The sequence below is a fragment of the Oreochromis aureus genome, linkage group 12 (genome assembly GCF_013358895.1).
Source record: "Oreochromis aureus strain Israel breed Guangdong linkage group 12, ZZ_aureus, whole genome shotgun sequence".
Classification (NCBI taxonomy): Eukaryota; Metazoa; Chordata; class Actinopteri; order Cichliformes; family Cichlidae; genus Oreochromis; species Oreochromis aureus.
This window is the reverse complement of record NC_052953.1, coordinates 9,334,583-9,346,695: the sequence shown is the minus strand read 5'-3', so window position 1 is coordinate 9,346,695 and position 12,113 is coordinate 9,334,583. Positions and strand designations below refer to the sequence as shown.

Genomic DNA, 12,113 nt, shown 5'->3' with positions numbered 1-12,113 from the left:
AGGAGAGAAATGTGAATACGTGGAGACGAGGGGCACTGCAGTGTATCTGCTCATTAGGCGGCCGACGCTGTAATTCAGCGAGCGAGCAGCTCTGCAATCAGGGGCCTATTCATTAGCATGGGGGGCCCGCTTTCATCTGCAACCACTTGAGGCTGCCAATCACAGAGGCGGACGCATGACAGCATGACAAAAATGGGTCGACTTTAGCGTTCAGGGATGCTTGTGCATGGAGAGAGACATGCCTAAACGCTGCCTTAAGCGCTCGCGTCTGAGAGGGGAAGAAATGTGCGTTTTTACAGTGTAGTGCTGGCAGGTGGCCCAAGCTGTGTCAGCCTGATAATCATCTCTGCTCAGCATGAAGACAGCTTTTGTTCTGAGATTTCACAAGGAGCAGCGTCGTTTCAGTGAACAGGTTTCCTCCTGGATTGAATTGATTGAAAGCGATTGATTAGAGGAAAGTTTGATTTAAGCGCAAAGTTTAGGAAAGAACAAGAGCACTGAGATAATACAGCACTCATATATACATTAAAATCAGCCTCAATAGACACTCAAACACACCTGGCCCAGCCAACATATGGACATCTTTAATTAAATCTCTGAGGAGTATAAAGGAACCATTGTGTGTGTGTGTGTGTGTGTTTATCTGCTGTCTGCTTAAGGCAGCAGGGGCTCAAATGGACTTTCCTGCTTCTTTTTTACAAGCAACAGGAGGAAGACTACCATCAGTGGAAAGTATGTCAGTTCACTGATCCTGGTGTTTCTGGATTTTTGTGCAAATAGCTATTTCATTTCACAAGATATAAAATACAAACTAGGAATCTAAATAAGCAGTTATTTACTGTGGATTTATGTCCTTTAAATGGATCATTCTTTATACACAGAAAATAGCTTTTCACTTTGATTGCAAACAATCAATTTCTGTAGGTAAAGAGTCATCTTCAAAACTTACCACTTGTCAGAAAATGTGCTAATGCTAACATTTGTGCTAATCCTAAATATATCTGTATCTATAAACCACATCAGAAAACTGGTTTAATATAATAAAAAATCTCTAGTAAATCAATACACACCCTATTCTTTTTAGCTGTATACTGGTCACATGGTCACACATGTGATCTCTTATTTGATTTGTTAAACTCTACAGAACCTGACAGGGGTCTTCTTGAGCAGGAATGTGAAATTGCACAGGTGCCGCACTCTTGGATTTGCTGTTAAAAAGCCCCCACATTGATCCGGTTTTGAAAATACACATGTAACGATATGCTTTAGCTCGAAGTATCCCATTCACTCTTTGCCATCACGGCGCCTTAAGTGCTGTCAATCAGTATAACAGCTGTAGATAATCTGTGCTAAAAGAGCTCATAAAAGCCGACAAACTGCCCAATCGATGGCCACGCTTCGAGTGAAAACGGCTATAATCGTTTTCACAGTGGGATTGATCACATTTCCTGTAAAGTACAGCGTGTAAATTGGAGATGATGTGTAGGTTTGTCGTGGGATATTGCTCTTAATAACAGGTTACTTTAGGTACTTAGCCTCTGACAGGTGACCTTTAGATTTAGTGGTTTGGAGTGTGTCCTCATACAACATCGCATTTTTCTACTCCATCTTCGAGAAGCTGTTGCATTTTCAATCACACACACACTTACGTGTAAACACTTTACTCCTTGCTCTTCAAGTCAGCCTGATTGTCTATTATTCAAACACTAAAACCTTCATAAGGGATCTGATACATTTTATTAAACCATGGCCGTATTTACAATGTACAGTAACTGAATTTTTCCATTTCAAGACACATTCAAAAGTGCGTTTTTAAAAGTGAAGTTTTGCTCTGAATAAATAAGAGTTTCCATTTTCTGACAACAATACAACAACAAACAACAATAAAGCTGCAAATGTGCTCATCACCAGTACAAAATGTAAAAAAGAAAAATGCTGAGGTTTTACTGTAACACTGCTACAACCACTCCTCTTTTCTTCTGTTCTTTAAGATCATGTTGGAGCAATTAAAATATCTTGTATGAAAGTGAAAACCAATTCCGATGCAATGTTTCGTGTCCCGTGGAAAAAAAAAAAAGGAAAATAAAATAAAAGTGGTCTTCTGCATTATAAAAAAAAAACAAGGCAAAATTAAAAAGTAACTCCTGTGTTAGCCTGAAGGCTTCACCACAGTTTACTCAGCAGTCTCACAATGAAAAACCCGACTGATTAGAAAGCGCGGTCCTGCCGTCACCCGAGGACTTGACTTCCAAACGGAGCAAATTGCTGACAGGGCGTCCCGAAGGATTTTTTTTCCCTCCACAACATCATCAGAGTGTCGACGGTGGAAAAGTAGACACAGCAAGTCAGCGGCTGATGGGAAGTTGTGGTAAAGAGATGGACGGGTGGGTCAAGTGGCCCGGAGCAGCGAGGACAGAGAAGGGATGAGCTGCACAAAGAAAGAGAAACAACATGAGCTTGGCAAGCAACATGACCACGTTATTATAATTAAGCTGAAGAAAAATGCTACTGATGACTGACATAAATACTTAAAGCATCAAAATAATGAGATAAACCACAGAGAAGAAGGCTCAGAGTTAATGTTTCAAAGAATAGTTCAAAATCACAAAATATTCCCATATAGGGTTTTAAAACCTACAAAACACACCTTGTACTATTACAGCATTTTTATAAAAGTGTAACTTCACTGGATGTAATCTGTACCTATGAAATACTTGCTGATACCCACATAGTGTACAGTGGACGTTGCTGGTGTTGTCACCAGCAACGTTCTGCACAAGCTGTTCACAAATAACTTCCACCCAACAGCAAATTTGTCCTGTGGTCAGTTTGAAGAACCTGGACTGGGTGGAGATGAGGTGGGTGGATGTTTAAACTGTGAAGTCCTCCCAAGAGTGATTAGTTATTTATAGCTTTCTTCTCCCAACCTACACTTTTGTAAACAACATGTTTCTAAACTTAAGTTTTGGCATCCAGTTTTTACATCACCATTCCTAAATGATTTCTAAACTTTATTTCTTTATTATTGCTGTTTTTTTTTCTGTTGTACATATGCAAATATAAAGAAATTTCAAAATCAGAAAAATTTTTTTTTACTCAAAACAAACATGTAAGTCTGTCATTGTTTTTTAATGTGAAGCTATTTTGGGTGCAAATATTTATAGCTAATGTTTTTTAACATTCACTTTAAGTTCAGTGCACAAATAGAGTAATACATGTTAAAAATCAGTTAAACACAAAAGAAATTAGGCTCCTTGTTCTTTTTTATGTAGTAATCTTTGCAGTTTTATTACCTTGTGACCACAAAGATGTGCAGGCTAAAAACTTTCTATACTTTACAATGCTAAAAAACTAGCACAGTTTTCTCTTTTAACTTATTTTCTAGTACAAATGTTTAATAAACAATATTCTAAGCCACATATTATTTCATGGCGCTTGAACAGAAAGTTGTTGTTTTTTGCTCAGCTAGTTTAAAACTTGTGTGCAAAGCGATTCCAGTGAACATTTAAGTACCATGAACACAAGTGGAATTTACCAGCAATGACTGAAAGTCTGATAAATACATTTTTCTGTTTTGTTGCCAGAAATCAAAACAAAATTCTGATGAGAAAAAACAAACAAACCAGAGAGGGGATCCCTCCTTCACAGTCCTTCAGATTTCCATGTTAGCAGTCAAATGTTTCCATTATTTTACTTTAAAGCGTCCCTTAGAGCTCCAACACTCGATGAAATTTTCAGCTTCCACCCCAGAATAAAGCACCGTTTATCTCCCATGCAAATCATGATATTGCAAACATGAAATTCGCCATTATTCACAAGAGGTCACCAGAGTGGATGGCTCCCCATATTTGATTTGGCACGATCCCAAAGGGATTTGTGTCTCCTCCAGGTCTCAGACCAGGAATCGTTTGTGTGTTGGGTGATTGTGTAAACCACTACAAATATTTTTTATTCTTATTATTTATCAAACATGGACACATTTGGTGGTGCAATAAATAATATACATACATATATATATATAGTTAAGATTAAGTCCTGCATTAAAAATAGTGTTAACTGAACTTAATGGGACAAAAATATTATCGTATTAATTTTTAAAATAAAAGCAGTCGTGATCCATAACGTGACACAGCTTCCTCTATGCAACATAATTTAATGATAATCACTGTTAAACTACTACTGGTGGTTTAGCACTGCAAACTGCTATTTTTAATGCACAATCTGTTTCACATGTAAAATAATTACATCTTTCATGACTTTCCTTCCTTAAAGGAAGCACGAAGAAGCCTCCTTACATACTTCAAGTTCCTACTTAGGGGTTGCACTTGAGTAAATCGGCTTCCACCTGTGCATAGTTTATGATATAAAAGAGAGAGATTGAGGTAAAATGTCACATTTAAGCAGTGAAAGCTGATCGTTCACCTGCCAGGAGTGAAAAAAGGACCCTGCATTAAATGGCACTAGCAGACAATTAAAGACTTGACACTCACTGTCCAGGTATCCATGCAGGGCCAGCAGGTGTGGTCGGTCTGGGCTGCTGAACGGTGAATAGTGGATATCTTCTGGCAGTGACGGGGGCATCCTGGACAGCGGGGCGCTTTGAGAGAAGCTGCTCTGAGGCGGCTGCTTTTTGTGTCGCGCCCGGCAGTTCTGAAACCAAACCTGTAAAAAATATTACTGATAATGTGATCGTGCGAAATGCAGGTGGATATGATCAAACGCTACAACAACGCTGAGCAGGTCCCGGGTTCAGATTCCCCTCACCACACCCCATTAATTTCTTCATCTAAGCCAGGTGATAACTCCAGTTTGATGTGTGAGTGTTTTACTCTGCAGCTTAATGGTGTTAGTGTTTAAACTGGCCTCTCTGTAAAGTACAACAATGGTAATTGTGTTTTATTGGTCTTAGAGTTGAAATGGAATCATTCCCAGAGGGGTCATGTTTTTAAAGCACTAACAGTGAAAAGAAAGGAAAACTTTCTCAAAGATGTCTGCTTTTTCTTTTGGAAACCCTTAAAATCAAAAACTTTTGGGTGGAAATTAAGTCATAATAAGACAAAGCATCATCAGAGCAAATTGCAAGAAAAGCATTGCGAAGTACGAGTCCGTTAGCATGTGAAGTTTTAATGTAAGAATAATGGGATCACCCTTTTAAAACTCTGGATACTAAACAGATAATATTATACCGTGATTCCTCAGTTTCTTTAACTTATGATCCTAAAACATCAAGTTACAATCACAAATTTGTGTTATTAAGTGTGATTATTAACCAGCAGGAGCCTGAAAAAGCAAAACCATCCTTTTCTTTTCTATCATGCTTATATTACATGAAAACTCTTTTTTTGTTTGATATAATGTAGAACTTGAACCATAGTGTATCACCAGATTTGACCATTGCCTACCTGTATGACTCGCCTGCTCAGTCCCGTCATTTCTGCCAGTTTCTGCAGCGTCTGAGCATCAGGGTTGTTGTCCTGGGCAAACTGAGTCTGCATCACCTGCGAACACACAAAGCCACACACAGAGGGCATGAAATGGCAAGTAACACTGTGCTGCACACATACACAATCATATGTATCAGAATGGTGCTAACCTGCAGCTGCTCTGCAGTGAAAGATGTCCGTGCCCTCTTGGCTGGTTTTGGTTGGCAGTCCTGATCAGAAGGTAGCGCTCCTTCCAGAGTCAGTCCTGTACCTTAAGATAGACACAGTAATAATTCACTAATTAAAATGCAGTCATCAGAGTGCAAAGTTACACAAAGCAAGTTCAAGGAAAAGAAAATCTTATTACAATGTCCCAAAATGGAAGATTTACTCAGTAACATAATTAAAATGTTTTCTTGCCAGCGGCCGCACTATCCAAAGTATTTACACCATTATGGGATACGTTTGAATCACTGAGAGCACAGCAGAGTGAGAAATGAAGGAATTATTCCTCTATTTGTCTTTCATCGAACGTCTCTTATTATTGTTAGCCCTCTGCAAAACTTCCTTTTTTCCAGGCTCTCTTAACCTCTACACTCTCTCTGTTTTCAGACCCTCGCAACTTAATTTTAGTCCAACAAGTTAACAGGAGGGAATTTAGATAGTCAAAGTAAAGCAAAAGCAATTCAGAAATTTTACACCAGTTAAAATGATGAATCCGAAATCCAAACACATCAAGAAAAACATTCCTTTCAACTGATTATTTGCATTACATCGCTGTTAAAAAGGGCTGAATAGCTCGAGAGCAAGTGAAGTAGAAGAGGTTTAGAGCTTGAGCTGCTCCTTCTGTTACTGAGGCTTAAACCAAGGCTGGGTTACAAAACAAGTGAAGTCATAAGTACACAGGGGCCTCAAAAGCCCCCTCGGTTTACTCCAAATTATTTAATTAATAACAAATAAGTTTGAAATCTGAACCACTGAACCAGCGTGTCAGCCATGTTGGTTCTTCAATCTTGTAGCCCGATTCTTAAAGATGTTTGGACCAATTAACACTCCAAAAGACATTTGTGATATTATTCCACAAACGGATCAATGATGACTTACTATCAGTAAGATTGCTTCTTCTCTCTAATTACAAAGTCAGGCCGTGCAGAACAAATAAAAATCTTCTTATATCTTGTCAAAGACCACAAAAATGTTTCATTAACCAAAAAAAAAAAAAAAAAAAAATCCTCAGAATTGCACAACTAGACATTGTGTATGATTCAGGTTTTGCCATTCATCAGTCATCAAAAATCTGCATTTCTAGTGTGCCTAAATACTAGCAGGTACTTTCCCCTCAGCGGTTTTAGCTGGTAATCCAACCTCAGACATTCATCTTCAATGTCTGTGAGATTAACTTTCACTGGTTGGGTTACCGTTCTCTGCAGCTCTGCGTAGATTGTCCAGCATGATGTCGTAGTGGCTGCGGCAGAGCACCCTGCCCTCCACCAGGCCGAACTCCTCCCCGGTCGACAGCTGCCTCTTGCAGGAGAAACAGGCGAAACAGGCCAGGTGGTACACGCTGCCCCGAGCCCGTCGCACCCAGTCACTGGCGTACACCTGTCGGCCACACTGGGCGCACTTAGTGCCGAACCTACTGTGAAGAAGAAAAGCACGAGCAGGTGAAGGCTGGCTGCAGGTTACAGAGTTCAAGAAGGGATATTCTGGTGTCCAACCAAACTCTATTCTATATTTGTTAAATTTTGTTAACACACAAAAAGACTAAAAAAACAGTTTGACTATATAGAACAGCAAAATATGAAATAATTAGTTTTACTGTTTTGTGTAACATCTGTGCGGAGGAGTCGTATTACTGATACGATCTTGCATCATCTGCTCTCAATAAAGCTTTAGTTTTTGAACATGACTTATCTTAGCATGATCCAACATCTCTGTTTGGGGTAATTAAACATTGCACACACACAGATTGTTTGTCCACCAAATACAATCTGCATGTAGCCTGAAAGGTACAACCCAGGACAAAAACAATGATTCAACATGATCTCACTGAGTGTATGAACATTTCTGGTGCAGAAAGAAAAGCCAGTGAGATTTTGGAAAACTGGAACCGTGAAAAGTGAAAGGTGGAGGCATTCCTCCCACCAGTGGAAACTAAATGTCCTACGCAGAGATTTCTGTGAGTCACTCGGTTTGAAGTAACTGGACTGAAGAATAAGTGAGTGTAAGATAATAAGTGTCCTCTTTCTCTTTGAGTGATTTGTGTGAGATGCTGGGTAAGAGGATGTGGGAGAGCAGGCAGTGGCAACAGACTGCTACATCTCAAGATGATTGCATTTTGTATATTTTTAAAAAGTCAATCAAAAGAAGTTCAAATTAAAACAATAGCCATCACTTCCATTAGAAAGAACCACAAAATTAGCCAGTAAAACTGTTGATTTTGCACATTTCGCCAGTTTTCTATCAAATTTGCAAATACTCAAAAGGCCAAAACTAACTGAAATGGAAAGGGACATTTAGGGCAGCCAGCTGGTAATCAAGCTGTTTCCTCTGGAGGCTTTTGGTCATTAGGTTTTATGAGAGTAAGCAGATAGAAACACAAGAAGTCATTTTAAAAACATTGTTTTACTGGTGATTTATTCTATTTTTTTTTTTCAATTATGACTAAAGCCAAATCATGTTGAGACCAAAAGATCAACTTGGAGAGCAAAGATCAATAAGCTGTAAAAACAGCTAGAAATTAATTTAATTTAGGTGCAATAATTTATCACATAAGCACAATAATATTTTATGGCAAGTTTTTTCTACTCTATTAAATGAAGGATTAAATGTAAAAAATTTAGGGAAAAACACTTTCCACCCTTTCCGCATTTTAAAAGGTTATTTTTTGTATTTTCCCCCCAAATAATTGAAGATATGTAGAGTCTGCCCAACGAGTCTGGCTGTGTAGATTTCTATTGATATGATAAGACAGGCGGGTGCTGTTAAAAATGGCAAGATAAATAATCTGTATCAGCATTATGCTTGTAGTGAAATACACATTTTTCATTTGTTTATTCTTTTCCGTAAAGAGGAATTAATGCGCCGCGTTGTTTATTAATAAGACACGTTTTTGGATATTCTCAGTTAAATGGAGTGGCATCGAAACCACCAAGCTAAATCGTCGCATTTATTTTTCTGAATAAATTACATCGATCAGGCAAAAAAGCGACCTACACTTTACTAAATTTTTTAATTGTTATACATTATTCTTTAATAATTGCCAATTTTAATATTAATCCTATAGAAACGATAACTAATGATTAATAAGTTTCCATTCAGGCCTTATAGAAAAATAAACACATTTCAGTGCTGTGGCTGTTATCAAATTACATATCGGAGTTTTTATGTTTTAACGGTCGAAAAAGCTCTAAGGAAAAATAGTAAGAAAATATTAAGAAAAATATTAAAATGTCAAGAAAAGCTTATAAGACTCTTAAAGGCAGCTTTGGAAAACTACAGTCGTCGTAAAACATCAGAGCTCTTACCTGAAATAATCGAGCTTGCAGTAGATTTCTTTGTTTTTAACGTAGCAGCTGCTGTGTTGGCGCAGAGACGCTCTGCACACTGAACACTCCAGACAGCCCAGGTGCCAGTTCAGGTTGTTGACCTGAGTAGATTCAAACACACACACACACACACACACACACACATACACACACACACACACACACACACACACACCCCCACACACACACATTGACATATCACACTCCGATAGCTCTCTTAATCGAGATGCTCAACTAGAAATTAAACCGCGTTAGAAAAAAAAAATCTAAAACAAAAAGCATTTGAACAGTTCTGTACAGTCTTCTTTGGAATTCTACACTAACTGGGATTTTCTTCGAAAAGAAAACAGACATGAAGAAAAATGGACAGCAACCTCAGGAAACGTTTGCAAAATGATCATTTCTGTCATTATCAGTGATTTCCTGAAGACAGGGATGTGAAGAGAAGCTTACGCTTAAATAAAAAAACAAAAACAAAACAAATCTTACTTCTCACTGTAGGTTTTACGGGTTAATTTCGCACCTTCAGTAGGTAGCGGTCGTGGATCTCCATGCCGCAGCTCGCGCACTGGTTCTTTGCCGCCGGAGGAGGGCAGAGGCAGGCGGCCTCCGACGGGCTAGACTCCCCGGACTCCTTCTTCACCTCCGATTTAGACTGCGCAAAGACAACAAAATAAAATTACATGAAATAAAAGAAATAATAAATAAATAAAATAAATCACTTTTATAGCAAATACAGTTTCATTGCATCTTTTAGATTTTATATAAAAAAAAAAAAAACCGTCAGTGAAATATGTAAATCCTAACCAGAGACGTGGTACCAACATGAAGATCCAGTCCAGAAAAAAACATTGATATCAAACAAAAAAAATAACTCGATCTGGTTTGCCAGTGAGTGCTAACTATTTCTGTGTATATTTACTAATAATTTCCCCGTATATGTTGTATGGTATTTCGCAATTTCAAGTTTCATAAAATTACATGAATCTGTATCTCAGCCTAGAACCTTTGCAATATGTGAACTCCAACCGCAAAAGGAAAGTGGATAAACTGAGTTTTGGCGTCTTTACGCTCCATCTCCTCCCGATTAAACCTGCGCTTCCGCCAAATTAACTCTATCCCGCTACGAAAATAAATAAATAAAATAGGGAGAGTCAATGAAAGACAAAGAAATGAAAAGGTTGAAAACCAAACTCGTCCAGATGTTTGTGACTCACCATTTTCGGATCTTGAAGGCTGCCTATTTGGAGAAGAGATGGAGCTTGCTCTGCGCATTACGCATCTCTGCCCCAACCCACACTATATCCGGTCCAAAACAAGGAATAACAGTTTCTCCTGCATTTAAACCCTGGCAACAAAAGAAATTTTGATGTAATTAGGAGGGGAAAAACTATATATGATCGATCATTCCTCTTGTGCACGATAGGAGGCTGTATTCCCATGCAATCAAACGCAGTGAAAAGAAAGGATGGCACTATATCTGCAATTAGCGGTAGATTGAAATGCTTCGCTTGATAAGAGGCAACCCGAGTGTCAATTTCATCTGTCAATCAAAAAAAAGCAACCAAGCCACCAAGCTAAGAGAGAGAAAAAAAAGCGCCACATCCTAATTTCAATAGCCGTATAATCGAAAATCGAAAAATCTCAAAGTGAAGAGGCTCAATTGGAGATCGGTCTATTCATAACAGACAATGTGCAGAAACTGCAGCTGATCTTGAGACATAAAGGAGCTTGATTGTCTCTTTCTCGTGATGGACCCATTTAAGTACTTGAGGCTCCCCTGCGTGATTACAGCTGCATTCATAAACTGCCAAAAAATCTGCGTTTGGGTGGCAATCCGGACTCCGTGTTGTCCTTCATTCCTCGAAATTAACACGAATGCAAGATTATGTTAATTACCAGCTACGGTATAAATATTGGAGGCAGTAAAATGAAGCGAGAGGGCCTATGGGAACATAAAAACATATACTTCATACATAGAAAACCTCCCAAAAGCAGAGAAAACATCGTCCGATGAAAGTTTTTCCAAAACATCACAGGTAAAATATCCAAATAATTCCGGGGACCATGTTTTTTTTGTTCTCCCAAGGGCTTCCTTCTGTTTTTCTGCATTCAACACAAAAATAATAATAATAATCCAACTTCATTCACTCTGCAGGACAAACCAGTGGCTCCAGTGACCCTCCCAAACAGCCTCCCAGTTCTGCTGTTCCTCCCCGCCTCGACTCGGAGTTTACACCCAGTTCAGTCAGACAGGATGTGATGCTGCACGCTGGACCAGCAGATCTCCTTTCTCACAGGAAAATGTACATTTAGCGCATTAATTCGAGAAAAAACGAGCGAACACCCGCTAATTAACTGAATTTCTTCATTTGGATATAAAGGTCGCAGCTTTGAGGCCACTTCATTGAAATCGCTTCCATGCATAAGAGCTGATTGCAACTTCAGGAGTTTAATGACGCCTGCAGTGATAATAATCAGTCATATAGAAATTCTCTTAATTCTTCTAAAATGGTTTAAGTGTTATACTTTTTTGCATTATCAGAATGAAAAAAAAATCTATTTGTGATCCTATAGGATATAGGAAATGCTGCTCTACAGAAATTTAAGGTCTATTTAGAGTTTAAACGACATATAATTAGACCCAGAAGATTTCTATTCATACTTTTAGAGAGTGCATGTTCAGCGCTTTAGCAAATAAGTGAATACTGTTCATAAAAATATACATTTGGGGTACAAAAGTAATATTATTATGTGAGTTAAAAAAGTTTCAGTGAGAAGATGAAGTCCTTCTGCTTAATGACAGATTCAAGTGACGCCATACATTTTGGGGATATTCTAACAAACATGATTTCCTCCAGAAATGGTTCAGTGAGGTTAACAACTACTCTTCAAGTAGTTGTATTAAAACTGTTTTGGGGGTATCTTATATTTGCACTAATATGAATAATGTTTTATAGTGATGGAAAGCAGAGGGCGGAGGATGTCGTCATAGAATAGACTACTTGATCATGATGAAGGAGACTTTGTAAAGATGTCCAAGCAAAGCACTGAGAAAACACCCCCAGACTTAAACAGTCCCACCACAAAGTTTCACTCATACCCTGAAGGATAAAATTCTCCAGCTCTTTCTTGGACACCT

General features: G+C 38.5%; 1 protein-coding gene across 1 annotated transcript; it reads right to left on the bottom strand.

Annotated features, from left to right (window-relative positions):
• Nucleotides 1-1,735: 1,735 nt before the first annotated feature.
• lhx6b (LIM homeobox 6b) lies at nt 1,736-11,141 on the bottom strand. Its single transcript, XM_039621074.1, has 9 exons — nt 10,948-11,141; nt 10,189-10,319; nt 9,495-9,626; nt 8,951-9,072; nt 6,842-7,062; nt 5,594-5,694; nt 5,403-5,498; nt 4,491-4,662; nt 1,736-2,428 (listed from the first exon to the last, which is right to left on the bottom strand). Exons 2-9 carry the CDS (start codon nt 10,189-10,191, stop codon nt 2,346-2,348), a joined length of 930 nt encoding a protein of 309 aa, XP_039477008.1. The 5' UTR covers nt 10,192-10,319; nt 10,948-11,141; the 3' UTR covers nt 1,736-2,345.
• Nucleotides 11,142-12,113: the final 972 nt, after the last annotated feature.

What these genes read in the sequence shown, in the direction of transcription:
- lhx6b (XM_039621074.1), bottom strand. An exon ending in ACGACCGCTACCTACTGAAG is followed by an intron (nt 9,073 to 9,494) that starts GTGCGAAATTAA and finishes GAATCTACTCAG; the next exon opens with GTCAACAACCTGAACTGGCA. An exon ending in CCTGCATGGATACCTGGACA is followed by an intron (nt 2,429 to 4,490) that starts GTGAGTGTCAAG and finishes TTCTTTGTGCAG; the next exon opens with CTCATCCCTTCTCTGTCCTC.